Source organism: Protopterus annectens, chromosome 10.part0 (genome assembly GCF_019279795.1).
Source record: "Protopterus annectens isolate FY-2018-M chromosome 10.part0, PAN1.0, whole genome shotgun sequence".
NCBI lineage: Eukaryota > Metazoa > Chordata > Ceratodontiformes > Protopteridae > Protopterus > Protopterus annectens.
This window is the reverse complement of record NC_056744.1, coordinates 1,648,549,130-1,648,571,946: the sequence shown is the minus strand read 5'-3', so window position 1 is coordinate 1,648,571,946 and position 22,817 is coordinate 1,648,549,130. Positions and strand designations below refer to the sequence as shown.

At 40.4% G+C, this 22,817-nt stretch overlaps 1 protein-coding gene across 1 annotated transcript in view; it reads right to left on the bottom strand.

The window, feature by feature from the left end:
* LOC122814365 (zinc finger protein 729-like) overlaps positions 1-22,817 on the bottom strand; it is a 448,289-nt gene that overhangs the window by 147,498 nt on the left and 277,974 nt on the right. Inside the window, 1 exon segment of the mRNA XM_044086949.1 lies at positions 22,164-22,369. Coding sequence (XP_043942884.1) covers positions 22,164-22,369 — 206 coding nt within the window.

Below are 22,817 nucleotides of genomic sequence, written 5' to 3'. Positions count from 1 at the left end.
TTCCTGATTCCATGCATCTATACAAATGCTCATAGTGCTTTGGTGTAGTTTTGGATATTGGTGCCAGTTCCTAGAGAGGAAGAGGGCTGTGAAGCTGTTTATACCATCCCTCAGGAGGCTGCAATCAGCTTTGGAGAAGTTTTTATGTCTGACCCTAGCTAGAGGGAGGCTGGGGGGAGATGGTGACTTCGAAATTGACCACTTTGTGGTTGGATCTTACCTGGGAAGATGATACTATAGGGATGTTGCAGTGGTTGCTCATGTTGGTTAATACCAAGTCCAAGATATTATCACCTCTTTCGGGGTATCAACTAGCTATTCCAAGGCATTTGCATTGACAAAAAAAAAATCAAGGAATCTCGGGGTATTTGTATTCTGGCATGAGAAGTTCACCCAGTCTATGTTTGGGAAGTTAAAGTCACCCAGGATCAGGGTCAGGGGTTGAATCTTGATAGATTTGAACAGGTCCAAATAGGGGGATTAGGTATCTTGAGTCAGATTTGGGGCCGGTAGCTAGCTATGATTTGAAAAGGGGTCTTGTCAATGGTTAACTGCAGCTGGAGTGTCTCCTGTGCATCATACTATCTGACCAGCCTGGAGGTGTGCATGTCTTTAATGTATATTGAAACTCCACCTCCTTTGGCTTTACCGCCCACAGTTTGGTGTCTGAATGTATGATAGTAACCATGTTACGGCTGGGGGTGCTCTCCGCAGCTTTGAACCAGGTTTCTGTGACTTCACAGATGTCAGCATTTTCCAGGGTTAGGAATGCTTGCAATGAGTGCAGTTTCATCTTTAGACTCCTAGCGTTTAGCAGCATGACCTTTAATTTGTGTTTTGTTTAAATTTTTACATTGGTAGTTTTAGCCGCATCACTTTTCTTAAAAAAGGCACTATAGGCGAGGCAAGAGTCTTTGCCAGAATCCTGAAGCCCAGGTGAGACAGATGCAGGCCATCTCTGGCAAAGCATTGTGGTCTACCAATCATATCTTCCCAGGCTGTCAGGTACTGGATCTCCCTGGAATGACACCAGAAACTAAGCCAACTGTTAAAGTCAATCATTTTCTGTTTGTATTGAAGCATCATTCTGGGTGACTGCAGAATGCTGCTTAAGGCTAGGGACATACCTGCCTGGGACACAGTCAGTGAGCTCAATCATGTCTTTCTTCATATAGTCCAGACAGGTAAGTCTCAAGTGTGAGAGAAACTTGAGTGCATATGTAATATTGCAGATTCTGACACCTGACAGACAACTAACTGTGACTTTCTCCTTATCCAGCCTGGTGAGAGGCACATCTGTGTGTCTCACAATAAGTCTCCAATGAATAAGTTGGGTTTATGGTGCAGCCTTAGTGGTTGTTTGACAGGTGTGTGGAGGGCTATGGAAATCGCATGCATTTTTGCCTCGGAGGTCTCTTTTGTTTGGGTATGTTTATGTGGAAGACTTATGCATATCTAAGTGTGTGTGTTGTGTAGGTGTGGGTGGTGTTTGAGGTGTAGTGATTGTGTTGACAACCTTTTCGGTGCCAGATAAAATGGATTGAGGGAGAGAGCTTGGACTCTAGGTTCCTAATGTAATTGCATCTCTCACAAATTGTGCCCCTAGGTGGTAGTAGTAGATGGTTGCCCGTGTACATGAGGCAGTTGTTACACTGTCTCACGATGCCCATATCAACCAGACTGGCAGGAGAAACTGTAGGAAATTGTCCATCCATATTTGTCAGAATCTGAGGGAGAAAGGCCAGGCAGTGCTAAGGGGTGGGCCTAAAGCACAAGTGCTTAAACCAAATCTAAGAGCTTAGAATAGCGCTTAAGAATAACACTTAACAATTTAGACAGGTTATAAACAAGCAGTAATAAATGCAACGGAAAAGATACAGTTGAACACTAGAGAACAGGCAGCAAGTAGCAGGAAAAAGCTAAGCAAAATGAAGTAACACAGTAGTAGGAAGAAACAAATTAGAAAATATAAGCAGGTGAAAAAAGTTTTTTATTTTTTAATAAAGTAAAAAAGGAGAGGGCAGGAACAGAAGATAATGCAAGCTTGAGGGACTAAGGGGCTTGGCCTTCACAAATGATCTCTGTATTAGGTAGACTGAGCTAAAGAGATGGGACTGGGAGGACTGTCCCAGATCAAATTTACAGTAGGGGCAGGCAACTGCAAAGGCCACCAACTTTAAGAACACAACAGCAATAGGGTGGGGGTGGGAGGAAAAAAAAGTTACAGTAAGATCAGAAAACTAAATTCTGCAAGCAAATATACAAATAATTCAGTCAAGCAAAAATAAAAAGACAGTGCAGAACTCTGAACAGTTAAAGTGAAACAGTTAAAATGCCAATAAATATACTTATCTGTTCTATATTTCCAGCTTACTTGAGAAGCACTCTTATTTAGAGCATTTCTTTGTCTTTTTTCAAATTAAACTAGGCTGTGGTGTGCACACGTATTTCTAGGCTCACTAACCCCCTACCACCACCTTTATTCCACTCCCACTGAGTGTGCATCTCTCTCCCTAGTCTCTGTATCACTTTGGCACCTAACTAACTTCAGGAAAGTGTGCTAAAGCCAAGACTTTCCTGCCCGTCTCCTCTTTTTTTTCTAAACCAAGGGCCCACCCCATACATTATCAACATCTGCCCTTACTCACCTATTCTCTCCACTCTGAACACTGTATTACTCACTGTTAAGTACAAGTCCCAATGATAGTTTTTTGAAGCATAGCAATCTGCCGCTCTTGGCTCTGCACACACAATTTGCCCTCGCTTCTCTTGGACTTGCTCTGCTCCCCACCCTATCCCCATTCCTACCCACCCACACATCAATTACATTTATCCTAACCAAAGCTTCACCTACCTCGACTGCTCACCCAATCATTACCGTCTACTAATTAATTCTTCACTTCACTCACACTGTCATCACATTCCAGTTTATCTTACAAATAAATCTTACTCTTCACTGCCCTACAAACCCCTCCATCACAACATGCCATTCATCACCAACTTAGCACTACTTACTCTCTCTTTATCCTTCCTCTTTCTACAATTACTTACTTCTCCTGAAACCATAAAGGATTATTACAAGCCCACTCATATAACTGCTATTCTTCTGCCCAACCTCACTTAGTTCTCTGACATAGCACCCTCTCTATATGCAACCCCCTCCTTAAAAAGCTACACTTACATGTAAAGACTAAAATAAAACTAACCTCCATACATAAACACAACACAAAGTAAAAACTGCAAGCCACTAATCCCACACACACTCACCACAACCTAATACTATGGCAGTCACATTCAGCCCAAACCCGGACCCACTAACTCCCCTCTTTATCACAAGAACTGTCACAAAACCCTTAACCTCACTAGCATCAACCTCCAAGCATCAGAATTAAAATTCCAGATCTCCATGCCTAGATTGAACACTATAAGCCAGATATTGTAGCAGCAATTGAGTCTTGGCTAAAACCTTAAAATTAAAACTCAGAATTCCTCCCATCAGGCTCGTTTTGCCTGAGAACAGATTGGCCCAGAAAAAAAAGTGGAGGCATTGCTCTCATACACCATAAAACTTTCAATATATATCACATAAACCCACTCCCACATTTTCTACAGCTACAAACACTAATATATCTTCCTCCCTCTACTGCAAAACTGCAACTATGTATTGTTCACACATTTACTATTATCCCATGTCATCAATTGCATTCTTGTTTGGCTTGCACACTTAAAACCTAACATCTCTTTAACTAGTTTTATCTATTTTATTGCATCACCTATTCCGTAATGTAGTAGTCTGTACCACTGCTGCTTGATTTCTAGATTTTGATTCTGTAGCTTTAATCGAGATTGTGTTTGGTGCTTTCCCCCTGGACCTCTACTGAAAATGGGCTTACCCTGGGTCCAGTAGACCTGCTGGTTAACAAATGCAAATAATAAATAAATAAAATTAAAATAATAAAACAGGTGGACCCAAACTGGAGGAAAAAAAAGCATTTTTGCAGAAAGGCAAAACCTCTGCATCCCATCCCCGAGCTGGTGCACAAAACATGGCTACAGTGATTTTCAATGGTATATACTACCTGAAAAGTTGCAGCTCAAGGAAGTGTACCCCATGAGTTGCAGCCCCATCTGGGTCATGTTTGATCCAAGGCCAGAGAGGCCCAGAGTAAGCATTTGATTTTACATACAGAACCAAAAGACACATTAACACCGAGAGACACACACACAATATACAGCCACCTGGCGGGGTGTGAATACTTGCTCTACGTGATTATCACTAAGAGGATAGACGCTGTATACACAAAACACCCACACATATACTATATATATATATATATATATATATATATATATATATATATATATATATATTAGTATAAAAACACGTGTGCAGACGCTTTAGATGATCGACATACCACTTACCATACTTTCTAAATGCTGAGACAAAAGCACCGAAAGTTCACTTAAGCGAACACTTGTATCACCGATGAAAAACTCTAGGTAAGTAACCACTTGACAGCAACAAGGCGAAACACAAATTGAAAAACATTAAACACCCCCCCCAACTAAATATACCAACTCAGAGATCGCACTACAGTGGGGAAAGGGGCAAAGTTCACCACGGTAGCAAGTGGTTACTTACCTGGCGTTTTTCATCAGTGATGCAAGTGTTCGTTTAAGTGAACTTTTGTCACTTTCATCTCTCCGTTTAGAAAGTCGGGTAAGTGGCATTTTGATCATGTAAATAACAGCTAAACACACATGCGTGTGCACACACACACCCTAGATATATGGATCTACTTCAGAAGCTTGAAGTTCGAAACTTCAAATGGCCGCGACAACAAGATCAAAGTTTTGAAATTTTAAAAACGTAATTAAAAAAAATATATAAATGCTTTTACAGGGAGGAAAGCCCCCTTGCTCCCTCCCCAACACACACACTGCTAAATAAAAATATACTAACTACGAGATCACACTACAGTGAGGAAAATGTTTAATTTCTTGTTCCGTGCTGTAAAGCGATCTCCATTCAAAATGTTCGAAGTTTCGAAACACAATATGTACTCCTGTTTACACTTCCTTTGCAAGTATATTGCGATATTATTATGATAGTATACACGTGACAGTCACACAAGGGGACATGTCAATGGAGGTGAATGGCTGTGATATAAACATCATTTACACACTCAACAGAAAGGGCACTTAGCAAGGATTGTATATACAATAGGTGGTATTTGCATAATAATAAGACCTGCATAATTCACCACCCTTTCCCCAAAGCTGAACACTTTGGAAGGGTTAAGAGGGAAAGTGTTAAACCTGGAGTTGAAATCAGGGGCAATCCTGGCCAGTTGAGATGTATGCGTGACTCAAGCCACAAAATCCCACCCTGCAAGAATCAAACCAGTGCCATCAATGTTGTCACTGAGCTGTGTATTTACTGGTGCAACAAAGAAAGAAGTATCACACATGCACCTTGAAGGGAGGACTGCACTGTCAAATTCTAATGGGTATATATCCCAGAGAATAGCTCTGTACGGCCTACCAGATGTATGGGAGCTCACTGTGCCAAATATGATACACCTGACTAAAGCATCTCTACCTGACGTTGGTATCGGTCATACAGATAACACATACAAACATCATACTATCCTAAGTAGATTCCCCACACACAACTGGCTATTGCATGCATCCGCCACATGTAATGGCAATGGATATTGTCTGAAGGATGTGCAATTGATATGTGAATTATGAAGGGATCCTTGATAATAAATGGCACAGCAGTATGCAAGACTGTTGGCAAGGCATCAACTACACCCATGTGCACAGACATTACAGCAGTGCAAAGTCTAGCGTCAATGATCAAGGAAGGTCACCAACACTGTACACATACCAAACAATACATGGAGCACACACTATAAGTACATGTCAAACCTCAACACATGTGCTACACAATCACTCTCCCTCTGATACTGCCAGGGAAAGTATTATACTGCCATGAAATCCTACCACAAATCCATATGCGTTTATGCAAACTTTCAAGTGGATATATTACACTATCACAACACATGTCTAGTAAGGCAACAACATGTACACAGCATCATCTCATGTCCCCAGTCCTCAGCAGGCATATTACTACCACTATTATGGAAGGGACATGTAACCAAATGGCAGCAGTAGGCATCACTACAGTAGCTCAAATCGCAGACTGGAATATACTGTTGTACGGCTAAAGTACATTCACTCAACACAATACATGTGGATGACAACATCAACATGTGCAATGTCCATAAGACATTACTAGATTATGTTGGGAGGGCTGTATGATATTGCTGTGGAGTCATGTAGCAGTGTAAAAGCATCTTCTGAAGGCTACCTGAGAGAGAGAGAGAGCAGCAGGAGATGGTGCTCATCTGACTATGCACACACCCACTCAGACACCCCCTCCACACACAAACACACAAGATGACTGCTGTGAGATTAGATCCCACCTACCTCATTACACAAGCTAGAGAAATTAGTACTTAACACACACCAATGCAGGAGGCTGACTTTACACTGTCAGAATGCACTTTACAGAGGATATCACCATAGAGTTGCAGGTAACATATACTCTTACAAGACTTGTGTGCAAAGCCAGGATTTGTGATGCGATTGTGTGAGTGCAGTTTGCAAAATTGCTTATAAATATACCCTGGTAAATGTGTATTGCAGAAATGAGACATGTTTTTCTGGAGGTTGTGTAGATAAGACACACACACACACACACACACACACACACACCTGGGAAACACCAGTAGTGCAATGACAGAGTTGTCTCTTCATATTCGGATGAAGGTATGTCCACATTAATACAAATTGCTGACAATATCAATGGGATATGCTCATGCATGACCACACCTCTCAACCACTTAGCACAAGAAATATGGACAAAGCCTAAAACAATGGGGGTACAAAGGCCCACAAATAGGAACAGATGTTAAATAATGCTCTTATGAACTTAGAAAGTTGACAGAACTTTTGTATTAACATACATTTTCTGACGGCAATAAAATCTGAAACTCAAATGCATGCCATTATTTAGTGACCAACCCTCAGTGAGTTCCCAATAAACAACAAATTTTATGAACAGACCAAAAATATAAGGCAAAAATGTGAACATTTTGCAAAAATCTGGACAGTTGAGAGATATGTGCATGACCAGTGTCCACTGTCTCTATAAACCCATATAAAATTTAACAATACAGAGAGATTATGCAAGTCTGGAGTCTGTTTGCCAATGGCCCAAGTAGTGATATATCATTTGCAAGTGTACTGCTGCAGAGCATACATGAATGAGAAAGTATGTGTTCAGTCAAGCACACCTCACTGCCCTTCTCTTGTGTTTATAAATGTATTCCCATGTATTGGAGGACGATAATCCAAGTAACCACAGTTAGACATGGTATACATATCTCTTCATAAAGCACATCGCAAGCTGATTTGTGCAGATGATGGCAGAGTATTAGCGCATTCATGATTCGAATTTCAGGAATTCAACCTGGACCTGTGAAATAGCAGTGTCCACTAGTGCTCACTGCAGAACTGTGCACAAACAGGAACATACAGTAACTGACCTGATTGTTTGTGAAGGTTTCATATGTCAGGCTTGCAGGGTGTTATGGCAGAAACTGCTGGTAGCTAGTAGGATGTGCATGCTGTAGTCTGTATTTGAAATGTTGTGGGCAGGTTCTCTTGTACAAAATAACTGATGGGCTTCCTTCCCCATTTGTACAATGTTAACGTGGTTCTCTGCCTAAGAAAAGATTGAAAACTTTAACTATGCCTTTCTTCTAGCAAACAGGTTCAGTGGCGATGCATGGCTATCAGCACTCTGGACAGTACTGAGGGTGTAAAATACACCAGCTGCCTAGCTTTCTCTGTGGCATAGGGTGTAAGCGCAGTCAACTCATGCTCGGAGCACAGGTGAGCCAGGGTTCACTGCAAATCAGAAACTGTGTGTACAACTTGCTACAAATGACAAGGGGCGGTACACCTTTTGAAATGATTAGTGTAACTCGGGAGGCAAGTTAACTATTTGTGTGTAAGGCCAGACAAAGTGTGTGCAGTATGCATCTTCACAGCAAGGACAGTTTCCAGATCATATTAGATAAACATTTCATCTATCATCCCACTAAAGATGATGCAGTAAATTCTGATGAGGCAGAACAGAAGATGACAGACAGGGGTGTACAAGATGTAGGAGGTACTGTCATGGCACAGCCACGAACATCCTAACGGTGTGTTGGTATGACGTCTTCTCAATCTGAATGTCCTGCTCTGTAGCATGAACTGCATGAGATAAGGATAGAAAAGATAAAGAGCAACTATTTAATACATCCATATACATCTGTTTGAAGATGATGTGGGACATCTGAAATATGATGATGCCACATGCGAACTAATTTGACACTTGTATAAACTGTGGATGACCTTACAGTTTACTTGATAGGCAGACGCATCATACTTATGTAGGGGAAGGGGTAGACAGACGGATGGGCAAAAGATACACAGGAAAGAGAACTCTGAAAACAGTCCTTAACAGCATCCCCCTACTGCTGGGTTATAAGCCTTGACAAGATGCAAACCTACGTGTATACATTTGATCATCACCTAACCTTGGCACAAAGGGAATCCTACAGCAGCTTTTCAAACCTTGTACATTACAGGAGCACTGATGACCTACTGAATCAAGGAAACATGCTGGTATTATCCATCAGCAGAGTCATGTCAGTATGCAGAAACCATGAGATGGCCTTTACATCCATCAGCCTAATACAAACATACAAAAGGCGGGGTGGGAGTGAAGGAGTGAATAGGGCATACACAACAATGTTTGGTGTAACGAAACATTCATGAACATACACAATGTTTGGCGTAATGAAACATTCATGAACATGTTTTGGGTGTGTTCTCATTATTAACATGTAATAGTCTGTAGCATGAAGTGCCTGACAGTCTGGTAAAGAGTTAGGAGAGGGACAACAGGCTTACGACAAGCTGAACAAGGTGGGATAAATCTCTCTGTTATGGTGATAGATCCCACTTCAAATAGTCTTTTGTCCAGTATTCAATAAATCTCCAAGAGAACTCATAAGTGTGGCAAATGTTGAAATGTGGGTGATTAAAAATATCATACACATATAACATCACAATATAAAATGATGCAAGATGCATCTGGAATCGAACCCTTGATTACATGAGCAAGAATAATCCTCAGTCTAGTAATTTATTTCAACACTCCACATAGGAAGTTCTACTTTGTTACATCCAGCAGTCTGTCAAATAACCGTTTCAAAGTAGTGCTTTATATATAGCTATAGCGCAGCATGTTTAAGCCATTTGCATGAAGATAACTGGACTAGTGTTGCTGATGGCAAATACTCACCTGGTTTTGCCAAAGAATGTGAACAGCCACTCTCCACCACTCTACATTGGTGTGGGATGTCAAATTCCTCACAAATGCAGAGACCAAAACATGAAGGCTTTTTGCGGCAATTTCTTGCCATGTGTATTGTGTGATTCTATTTTCTGACCAGATTAAATGTGTGAAAATGGGGTAGATAAGAAAGTGGTTAAATGTATAGGTAAGCAAAGGGAAGGACAAAGGGGAAGCAATACAGGCATTTGCAGGAAGAGACTGGGAAAGAACCATAGATCCTATTCACCATCATAATGTACACATGTAGACAACATTTGATGAATTTGGGCTATCACTACAACATGGATGGGTGACAACACAGTGTTATATAGCCACTTGGACCAACTCAAGTTTGACGAGAAGACATATATGTAAAATTGAGAGCTTTTGTTTTTTTTTTTTGTGGGACAGGTGTCTACTTGTCCCACTTTTTTGGTTTCAAAGAGAGAGGGATGTTGGGGAAGGGAAGATCAACTAGATAAGGTAAGTGAGGAAGCTGGTGCAGACAAACATGACATACAAAACAGACACAAGGAAGATGACTGGCACAAAAAGGTTGGGGAACACAATTACTGGGGATAGGTAGGGGACATCAAAGGCACATGCCTGTCAAGCATGGGAACGGTGAGAATCTAACCTTCACTCTCAGAACTGTCATCTTCTTCAGCTGTCTGTACGACTGCTTGACGCGAGTCTCTTCTATTTTTAGGACCAACTTCTTCAATTAGCTGATGTGGGCACCAAGACCACTCTATTAGATCACACACCATCCCTGATAGTTCCTGTTGGGTGACAATCACTGCCTCCATGAGTATTCCCACTGGGTTCCACCACACCACTAGCCAGGGCAATGCTACCTGACAAGGAAGGACCAGGCAGAGCAGGGGCTATGGAGACTGCACTGCCAGACTGTGTCCCAGAGGTGATGGCTGTTAGTGCAGCAGGCAGCAGCCAGTGGAGGGTTGGCAGTGCAGCAGCCAGTGATGGGTTGGCAGGCTAAGCAGCAGCGTTTGGCCTTCCTCTCTGTGAGAAATGCATTTAGTTTGTTGTCAGAAAGATAGGACATCAAAACAGTGTAATTCCAGGTAGCCTCCCAAAAAAACAGAGAACGGTTGGGGTGAGACAAAAAAAGAAAAGACTATTAGAACCATGCTATCACATTCATCCTTTATTACAGTAAATAGCCATTTATCATTACCCTAGATATAGAGCTTCCAAACTCCCAAAAAATGATTAACTATTACAAGTAATCCTTGGAATATGCACATATTCCTATAGATGCTTTCAAATATACTGAAGAGTAAGTTAACAACATGGCATTAAAGCCAATATTGCTGTATTTTAACTTTAAAAATGTTAATTTTTCAATGTGAATCTATAGGTTAGTTGTGGGAATTGAACCCACATAATCTGAATACACTATTACACTTACCTAATACAATCACCAACAGCTAATTGAGAAAGCATGCATGCTTGCTATTATTACGATATGCATGCTAAAGTTGCTACCGTGGAATCACAATAATTATACAGTCAGGGTCAGCATGTTATGCACACATACCCCTTGTGTCTCCGAGTTACACTCATCTCTCGGCATGTGCCTCCCTATCTGCTGCAATTTTCTCTGCAGCTGTAAAACAGAGAAATGAGAGAAGAGACATGAAAGCATTATGCATATCAGTCTTGGCTACATACACCATTCCATATCATGTCAAGCTGCTTGCAATATATACTTTCACAACTGGGGGTGCTAGTAATTCAGAACTCATCCAGCCACGGGTCAAGTTGTGCCTGCTTACACCTCTAAGGTCACTGTAGTGGTGTCTACACTGCTCCCGGTACGTGGTATGCCAATCGCACTAGAAACAGCCTTGGCTAGGCTGCTCCAGGCTTCACTCTTGTACTGAAACCCAGTATAGTCCCCCTACAGCTGTAGAGCTTCATGAGTAGTACAACAAAGATTTTGGAATCCTCCACACCCAATCTCTGTACCCTGAATTTGGCACCACCATTTCCATCACCTGCCATGTCTACAGAGATCCTCCCAACAACAGTAGCAATGGTTTTCCACTAAACTGCGACCTCATGTTTTACGACCTGTGTGCAAACAAGCACAACTATGCCAGCCACATTTACGCAATGGTAGTAAAAAGAAACACTGCCAAACAAAGAGGAAGGGAGTTTTATGAAACAGCAACAACAATGATGTGAAACTTGGTGATGATCTGATATTTGTGGTGCTACACTTGGTCACACTTTGTCCAATAGTCAATACTGAAATGCTCAATGGCTTGGCTTTTAAGCCTTCACCTTGGAGCAATCAGTGGAATGGCTTGGCACATATTTGTTGGGACTTATGCACTGTTAAGTAATTTGTACAAGGTAGGATTCAAACCTATGTAAAATGAATGCACACATTTCCACACGTGATTATTTCTCACTGCCACAGAATAGCTGCTTGTCAACCATGGTCAATAAAGATACACAGCGTAAAGACTGACTGGAGCTACACTTCAATTAGGCATGTATGTGTGTGAAACTGAAAGCTCCTGGTTCATGCATTTCTCAGCTGTGATGCAGGACAAACATCTGACAATATATTGGAAATAGACAGACTTGCTTGATTTAACCAATATAGTTTGGAGTTCTAGGTAAGTAAGAACTAGGCTGCCTTTTGAGCTACTTTAAGTCTAATCAATTTTACAGTTATAATTGGGTTACTGTAGGGGTATACATGATTGTGAGTAAACTACTGTCTCCATCAGAGATATGCAACTATTTTTATTCCATCATCATTATGCTAAACCAGTTATACCATAATCAATTGATATTCATGTCAGTCATTAAAGAGCTATGATACCTATAAAAGTAGGTGTATGCAAGCAGTAACAATACCTTTATGTCAATCAAACTGCTATACATAGCTACTGCTATGTAGCTTTACCCTTACAATCAAAGTTTTGGGAGCAATGACAGTGGGACACCCTTACTAAAAAGTACAGTGCGCTGGGATTTGAATCCTGGCTCACCTGTGTTCTTGAACATGAACTCCATGAACTTACACCTGGTGCCACATGGAAAGCTAGGTAGCAGGTGTATTTTCTACACTCAGTACTAACCGGAGTGCTAATGGTTGCACACCATCACTGAGCCTGTTTGTGCAAAGAAAGGTGAACCACAATTACATTTTTCACTTTTTCCCCCTAAAGTAATGAACCGTGCTTGTGCACAGGTAAGAACACACACACATGGAAAAAGCAACAGCTAACACATATTTGTGCAAGTAGCCATTATGACCCCCTCACTAAAAATATTTAGTATGAGATTTGAACCCTACTTCAACCCTGTTCTCTTTTTTAGCTCACAGTATTTACACCTTGTGCCACAGAGACAGTTGGCTAATAGGTGGAATTTCTGCAGTCATTACCATCCATGGTGCTGACCACCACGCAATGCAGCTAAGCATGTTTGCGGTCTATAAGGCGATCAAAATTTAAATTTTCACAGTTTCCTTAAATAGTCAAGTATGTTTGTGCTATGTCACCTGATGCACACAAGGTAAAAGCAAGAAAATTAAAGATAAAAGGGAAACAAAGGTTTAAAAAACAATTGGACAACTCTAGATTTGAACCATCAGACTACTGCACTTATAAAACACATTTGCAGTGGGTTATTTCTCTTTGCCACAGAAGCATCTTTCTAACGAGTTCACACCTCATTGCATTTTCAGGCTGCACAGAGGGCTGAATCTACGCTAAACGGTAGAAGCATAACTAGGGAACTTGAAGCTGACAAGACTGTTTTCAATCATGCTTACTGCTCCACTTGTTAGAAAGTGGGGATAAGTAAACTTTGGACTGCTTCTTCTATAGCGAGTATTTTAGCTGCATGAAGCAGATTTGATAAATTGCATACATATATATTACAGATGTTAGTCATGTCAGATAGTGATGGCATTGCTGGATAATTAATACACATTCTTCTTGGGTACATTTACAAATACAAGTTATGCAGATATCTACCATTCAGTCATGTTCTTGCACATTTATTTTTCCATTACAGTCTCCACACTTATGTTGACAGTCTTTCAGTTACAACTGTTATCATTCTGGACTGACTGATGCTAGCAGTACACAGCTGTTACATGAGGAAGTAAAGGTTGTGAGCACTGGCTGGCATCAACTGTATTCTGTGTATGATCAGAGGATTAAAGGTGTACCCCTTAGGTGGTCAGCATGTGCACTCTTGACACTTGGCCAGGGCATATTGTGCACACCTACTTCTACCTACACCCAGAAAAGCTGGGGTTGCAATGCTGACTCCTAACCTGCATGTGGATGTGGTGACAGAATGTACACACCTACCCTTTGCTGTTCCTGCTGCAGCTTTTTTCACAGGATGATATTGTGTAGGATAGCACAGACTACAATAATTTCAGCACAAGTATGGGATCGTACTGCAGGGCCCCAGGTGTATCTAGGGACCTAAACTGTGACCTCAGCAGCCCAAACACATGCTCTGTGATGTTTGTTGTTTAAGTGTGTGCCACATTATAGCATTCCTCCACAGGTGTGTGTGTGTATTCCCGATGGGCGTCATGAGCCATGGTTCCAATGCATCCCCTGCATCTCCCAGTAAATGGCCTTGTGGGACATCACTCCTGGAAAACCACTGGTAGAGCTGTAAGGTATGCCATATATGGCAGTCATACTAACTGCCGGGGTTACCAGCTCACACACGACCTGGCAGTTAGGTGAATGGAACCCTTTTCGGTTGATGTACAACATTTGTTACTCTCCAGGTGGGGATATGATCTCAGTGTAGGTGCATTAATGAAGAGCTCCTGCTAGCTCCACCTATTTATATATATATATATATATATATATATATATATATATATGTCAAACCGGTATGGGATCCCCTCAGTTTGCCCTAGGTCTCAGGTGAGGGCAACCGAGGTTGCAGAGCTCCTGGAGTGCGCCACTATCCACCCTGTAGTGCTCTAATATTCTGACTTCATGTAGACCATGAAAAGTTAAATGGGAACTAAATACCCTTCTCCTTGCCAGAGGTTTACCATCAGCAGTCATAGAGCTGAGACTATTGCACACACACACGAAGAGCAGCAGCCCCTACCACTCTTTCTTAGCTGTATTCCAAAAGTTTGTGGAGTACAGGGCAAATGGCTACATGGAATTTACAAGATTCCTTTATAGCTTGTTAAATAGCTCCACCATGTTAGATTGGTTGATTAGCATATAATTCTGTTGCTTACATACACCTTTAGGGTAAAAAGAATATAATTAATAACAAAATTATTGTCAACATTAAATAACTATGCTAAAACTCATAAAAATGTAAAGTAATAATGTTGTTGTTGCGTCTTTCGTCTTTTCCCAGTTAGGGGTCGCCACAGTGGAACTCCGGTCCGCTAATGATTGGCAGTAGATTTTTATGTGCCGAGTTGCCAGCTCTGGCGCACAACCTTCAACGAAGGTACACCCATTCATGCATGTCTCCACACAGAAGACGCTCTAGCTGAGAATTGAACAAGACAACGTCTTACTGTGAGGCGACAACGCTACCGCAGTACCACCACCGCAGGATAAAAATGTAAAATAATACAAGTTATAAAACAGACTACCTAACATGCATACTCTTAGACTTAAGAAAGGTTCTAATAGAAGCTCTCTCATTTAATCCCTTGCCCATATCAGCTCTTAGGCGCATAATTCACTTGACTTCCTTTTCTTCAGTAATATTCCTAACATTTCCACCCCGGAAATTCGGTTGAATTACCTCAACTACCATAAATCTAAAAGTATGTTCCTGTCCTGTCAAAATAACATGTTTAGCTAAAGCATTAGTAGCCAAACCTATCCTGATATTATAAATGTGCTCTCTAATTATATTCTTAAAGTATCTGTCTTCCCTATATAAAACGACTGACAGGTTACACAGACAGCAAGGTAGACTAGATGCTGGATATTACAGTTCACTGAACAGTTGAAGTTATAGTCTATCCCTGTATCGGGGTGTATAATTTTCCCAGTCTTGTCTATACAGCAGCAAAAGTTACATTCACCACAAGGAGTGGTCGCTGATTTAGATATAGTCCTACAATCAGCATGTGGGTAGCAGAGAATCCTTTTTAGGTTACGTTTATTCTTATATCTAAACTTAGGCTTTTCACCAATAATACTACTGATATCTGGATCTGTCATAAGGACATCCCAGTGTTTGTTAAAAATCTCAATCTTTTTTTGTTATCTGTAGTATAGAACAAAGGTATCCTAATCTCTGGGTTTTGAGTAGAGTACACAATTCTCTCACTATCCCTAGTATTAGAAAAATAGGGCTTAGCTCTATCTAATCTAAGGGAATCGGTATCATGTAACCCTGTATTCAAGTCATGGTGACCATAGCCTCGTTGTAGAAACCTATTCTTCAAACTGATCAACTCTGACGAGTAGCCTATATCAGTATTATTCAATCTAGAAATGTGCATTCCTTGTCCTTTCACCACATTCCGAAAAATGTAATTGGGATGCATGCTCTGCCTATAAGAAGTGTATTCCTAGGACACTCCTTCCTAAACACTCCTGTGTTGAAGGAACCATCATTTAGCTTTTCCACAAAGACATCTAAGAATACCACATCTACAGGAGAAGAAAACACAGTAAACTTCAGATAGGTAGTGACAGCATTCATCTGTTCTACAAATTTATACAACTGATCTACGTTACCTGTCCAAATAAAAAAGACGTCATCCACAAAATGTCGATAAAAAGGCACATATCTATGAAAGTACTCCAGGAGGAACAATACCTCTTCTTCCCAAAGTGCTAAAAACATGATGGCGTAGCTATTGGCACAAGGTGTGCCCATAGCCACGCCATCACGCTGTAAAAATAATACTTTCTCAAACAAAAATATATATTTTCAAGGATGGTCTCTAAAAAGAGACCTATCGAATCAACCAATCTCTCATCATATGTGCCATGTTTAAGCAAATAGCGTCTCACATCATCAACTCCTTCCACGTTAGGTACAACTGTGAAAAGGGATTGTACATCCAAGGTCAAGAATTAAGTTGGTATCTAAATTCAGACCATTGGTGAAAACATACAAGTCCTTTAAAAAATGCTTAGTATCTCCCGGAATCAAGGGAGTTTTATCAACAACAGGACAAAGATATTTCTCTACATAAACCGAAAATGGTTCTGTACACCACCCCCTTCCAGACACTATAGGTCTCATGGAGGAATTTTTTCATCCTTATGGATTTTGGGGAGGCCTTGTATCATAGGTATTAAAGGGTCGCTAATGTTTAGATATTTATACAAATTTACAGTGCTCGATTCACTCTTAACCAAATCATCCAACATAGCTTTAATTCTGTTCAATCTAATGGCAACATCACTGTTATTAATGTTGCTATAAAATCTATCATCATTAAGCAATTCCCTCATAGATGACTGATACCTGTATTTATCCATTATTACAACAGGCCCGCCCTTGTCAGCTGGTCTGATGACTATATCTAAATCAGACTGCAACCTTTTCAGAGCATCACGTTCTTTAAAATTTAAATTAGACCATATTTTCTGAGTTGTATCATGTTGCACATTACTAAAACCTTTATACAAGTCATCTTCAACTAGCTTATCAAAGGCTAACACCAATGGATGGTAACTAGGTACATAGGTGCTCGATCTTTTAAACGTGGTTTCACCCAAACAGGCTAAATTTAGAATTTTTTGTGGAGTACAGGGCAAATGGCTACATGGAATGTACAAGATTCCTTTATAGCTTGCTAAATAGCTCCACCATGTTAGATTGGTTGATTAGCATATAATTCTGTTGCTTCTGCGCCGATTAGAATACTTATTTTTTTATATATATCACACACGAGCAAATAACCAAACTCTCCTGGTGTAGAATAAACAAAGAGAAAATTAAAAACACCAAGAGAGATGCCACACAACACAATTTTAATAAATAAGCACTTTCATGCCAAAACAAGATCAAGGACTTCAGACAAAAAATTCAACAGTAACTACCCGCAACATTTATATATCAAACCAAGGTCACATGTTCAGTTTATCCAAACAGCATCACTAATTTGAACATTAATTTAAATGATGAAATTAACTATAAAATGTACATTAAATATAGTAAATAAATAATTCAATATTGCAATAAAATACAATAGTAATTTAGAAATTCATTAAACATGTAACAAAACAAAAAAAAAACATATATGTAATACAATGACATCAAAAGTACAAATCCTAAAACAACAAAACAAAATCAAATTTTCATAGCTATTAATTCCAATACTCCATTCAAACTTAATCATTATGGCCACATAATTATGTCACATTAAGTCTTATCTGGCCTATATTTGGAGTTTTTTAAAACACAAAAAAATAACTTTTTACAATTATTACATAATAATGTGTCCCCATAAAAGGCATTTCTTACATCCTTATTCTTGATGGCATACTGGTGCTCATAAGTTCAAAATCTTAATTCCCTTTCCATCTTGCCAATGCAGATCCCATCACATGACATACACTATACACACATACTGTGCACACAAACTCATACCACACACACACACACACACACACACACACACACACACACACACACACACACACACACACACACACTTTACACATATCATATACATAAAAACACTTAATACTGCAATGTTTTTAAAGTGTTTCAACTGCATCCAGAGCCATCCAAGCTATGATAAGAATATTTTCTTGATTATAGTTCATAGGTGTGTACTAGGCTAATGGACACGGAGTCCTTACAAGCCTAGCCCATAGAAGTGCCCTGGCATCATGCCGCTCAACACTGATCACTACTACTATTTTCGAGCATTCCTTTAAAGCATTTATATAATCCTGTGGCAAAAAATAGTCACTTCTCTGTTGGTTTTTGCAGTCTGTGCATCTACAAATCTCTTTGCAGAAGGACAGATTAGCCAGGGACCTAGTTGTTTGATTTGCACTTAGCTGCTTTTGCTGTGCTTTTTTACATTAAGAAATTCCAGGATAAGACTTCTTGTGGCAGAAGATGTTTGCTAGGTCTGTCTTAGTTGGGAACCACTGCAGGAAACTAAATGTCTGGTTATTTATTGGCTAGAGGGCATAGGAGCTAGTGTTCAAGCTTTCAAGCTTTTTTCTCTGCACAGAGCTGCTAACTGGGCCATGGTGGTTAGCAGTGCCCTGTATTGTTACAAATGCTTTGACAGTAAAATGTACCTATAAAGTTAGGATCAGATCTGAAAACTGTTGGTATTGTGCAAAAACAAGCTTAGGGCAGCTAGCTTGTGCATCTTATACTACTACCGTATCCTAGCATTATATAACATTTTACCCTTAACCCCAAAAACTACATTAGGAGATCCCTATTAAAACCCAATCCTTAACCCTAAAAAGTCAATGCTTTTACAAGACCAGGAACATGGATATGCAATTTCCAAACGTCTCTGTGCCAGCTGAATTAGTAGAGAGACGGAAGCATAAGAGAGGTGTAAGGCATATGGAAAACCAAGGATATTTTAATAAAAATGGACAAACAATTATTTCAAATGGTAACATAGGATAACGTAACTCATTGTACATAAAATAGTTTTAGCCATAAATGATACAAGTCTGTGCTGTACAATAAACACAATAGCAAAACCTAATATATAAACCATAGGTTGAGCACCAACACTTCAATAGGATGATTCACACAATTACTGAGCTGAAACAGGGAAGCAATATCACATGTAAATATACTGGACAGAAATTCCGTGATCATTTCAGTCTTAGTCAATTTAAATAGGTTCATAGGTAAGTACTAGGCTATCTGCCCATGGGCATTTATAAGCCTAGCCACAGAGTGATGGCTTTCACCTCCCCATTAGATTAGTAACCTGAGCCTCTGTCAACAGGGCTCCTGAAGTGATCCCAGGGTAGAACTTACGATTACCCATCCACTCATCAAGATTTCTCTTGAAGAGGGTCATAGAGGGGCTCTGTCGAATATGGATTGGGATTCTATTCCAGAGTGAGGGGAGTCGCTGGGACAGGAATCTATCCTTCCAGCAAGTCCTGTTTATTGTTGTACATAAGTTCAAGTCGCTAGAATGAGTGGTTCTGAGGGATCTCGTTTTTTTGAGGTGAAGCATGTCCATTAGTTCAGGGTTTGACATGGCCCTATAGGTCAGGCATAGGTCACCTCTGAGCAGACGGTAAGCGACTGAGAAGAGCTGGAGCTTTTTTAGTCGTGCTTCATAGGGTAATTGTTTAAGGCCCTTAATCCTCTTAGTGAAGTACTTCTGTGGTCTTTCTAGTTGTTGCAGGTGTCTAGTGAGGCACATCCCAAATGGGGCATTGTACTCTATTATGGGCCTAATGAGTGAGGAGTAAAGAGGCACAATCACCTCCTTGGATCTGGATGAGAAACCCTTTGTGATAAGGTGTGCCACATACAAGGATTTCCTGACCGTTTTGGCTATGTGGTTATCAAAAGAGAGCATCTACTTGGGTACCCAGGTCCCCAATTACTTCTTCTGTACTTAGTGGATTCCCATCTATGTGGTAGCTTGTAGGTACTTTGTTTTTTCCCAAATGGGATTACTATGCATTTTTTGGCATTTAGCTTGAGGCCGTGACTTTGACACCAGGTGTTTGTGAGACCCTTTTGCAGGATGTCTGTGTCAGCTGGAGAGTCAATTATTGCACCCAATTTACAGTCATCTGCGAACCTGGTTAGCCACAGTCCCTCCACCTTTGCCTGTACTTCGGAGGAATATATACCAAACAGGAGGGGTCCCAGGACTGAGCCCTGTGGGACTCCGCTTGTGACTGGTTTAGAGTCAGACATGGTGCCTGCCACTCTTACCATGTGGGTTCTGTCTGAGAGCCAATTGGCAACCCATCTCATGACATGGGGGTTGATATTTAAGCTGGTGAGTTTGTCTATGATTCCTGAGTGTGGGATGCTGTCGAACACCTTAGCGAGGTCCAGATATGCTGTGTGGACCACCTTCCCTTCATCTATGGCCTTGGTGACTGTTTCGAAGAAGTCGACCAAGTTCAGGAGGCAAGATCTGCCTTTAACAAAATCCGAACTGGGTGGGATCCAGTGTCTGGAGTTTCCCAATGTCCCTGTTAATGAGCTCCATGATAACGCATTCCATGGCTTTGCAGACCAAGCTAGTCAAGCTTATAGGGCAATAGTTCCCAGGGTCAGTTGTGGCACCACCTTTGTGGAGTGGTACGACTGTTGCTGTACGCCATTCTTTGGGTACATAGCCTGTAGAGAAGCTGAGTTTGAATAGTGATTTGAGATGGGGGGTTAGTTCATTTTGAAGCTCGTGTAAGACACAACCTGGGATAGCATCTGGTCCCATTGATGCTGTGTTTTTGGCCTTTGCAAGGGCTGTCTTTACTTTACTTAAGTAAAATGAGAGAAAATGTTTCAAAGCAGCAAAGCAGCAACACACAGATATATATATATATATATATATATATCCATCAGGTTACAATAATACTCAAGTGCCGAAAATTCATACCAACACAAATCCTTTTATTTAAGCAAATTTTTAATTTTATAAAAGGGCAGCAATTAAAATCTGTCCCAATTTTTGAGCATTTGTTCCTTCTTTATTTTAGGCTTTATCCAGATTTCTTCAGCTGAAACCTGTTTACTGTCCCTCTCACTGGACACCTCTGTTTCAGAAAATGCATGCTAACACAAATTCACAATCCTAATAATCATCAAATAAAATATGTTCCTATTTTGAGCCTTTGTCCCCGTTTATTTTAGATTTATCTAGATATCTTGAGCTAAGAGTCAACAGAGCATACCTTTCAACTGCGCAAGTTTTTGCAGAATGTCCAGACTTTTGTCTCATATGCTTGGTCCCATCTTATAAAATAGTGTTCTGGCACATGATTGGGGATTGAAGTCAATAAATAACAAGACGTCTGAGTTTCAGAATTCATATCTTTCCGATAATACATGCTAAAGGAAACCCAACTGTTCTAGCAATTTCCAAGTTTGTAAGAGCAATTAATTATTTAAAAAGTGTCCTTACTTTCTGGTCGTTTGCCTCCCGTTTTGTGGCTCTGTTCGGATTTTTTTCAGTCAAGAGAGTAAGAGGTATGAAGAGTTAGACAAACCTCTTCACTGCTGCTGCCAGAGATCGCTCTCCAGTCTCCATCACACACAGGCACATTTTATTTTCTAGTTAACTAGCCAAAATGCTGCTTAGCTGTGTGAGATAACCGCTCGACCCATCTCATTCTCATACACGCATGGACTCTTACAGACAAACACATTCACACTTTTCCCACTCGCTAAACAGCACAAGTGCTGCTTAGCTAGCGTAAAATAATCCGGCCGTTTTTTTCGGTCCAAGCTCAACGGCAGTGAAGCAGCGGGCATTACCAGTAAATTAACGTCCTGCTGGAGAACATTCGTTCTTCGATCAGGGTGCGATATACAGGTCGCCCATTCTCTAAACATGCATACTCTTTAACTCACACTTTGCAGTGTATATATTTTTTCATAGACCCTCTCCATTAACCAAAATATAAGCCACCGAATTATGCTTTCAAAGGTGAAAATTCAGCACGTCACAGAAGAATGCTGTGTTACTTAATGTCAGTTATCAGACAGCATCCCTTACCTTAAATACACTGGCTGTCTCATGTGAAAACACAATACTGTGGTTGGGATGCCTGGGAACACACAAAACACAGATAAAAGTTTTGTCCTCTTGGCAGAAGAACTCCAGCCTCTGTCTGTGCTCTACACAACACGGCTCCGATTTCCCATTTGTAGTACACAACGTTAACATCTGTAATTTTTCTCTGCAGGATATTTCCTGCATTATTTACATCACCGGCTGTCTTTAGGACTCTTGAATCGTACTACCCAGCAGTCACTTGTCTGTGTAACTGTTGGTAGGAAGTTCCTGTTTACATTCACGAGGGTTTTCTCACATCCTGTTAACATAGAGAAAGCCCGCCTCGATTTAAAGCGGCGACATTCTGAGCCGTTGCAAATGATCCCATACATAACCTGTCAACTTAAAACGTAACAGACATTGCCTGGTCACTTAAAACAGCGTAATTCAAGATATCTAGTTTAAATGAGATATTCCCACTGAATGTTCAGTCAGAAATCAAGGCATTTAAGGAAACTGAACAATAGGAAAAAAGATAAACTTTTAGTCATATCTTTCTCTACGACAGTGACACTGATAACTGTTTGTGGTTATAAAACATGTCCACTTTGTGTGTTACATTTTCACAGTATAGCGTTATACAGTAAGACGTCA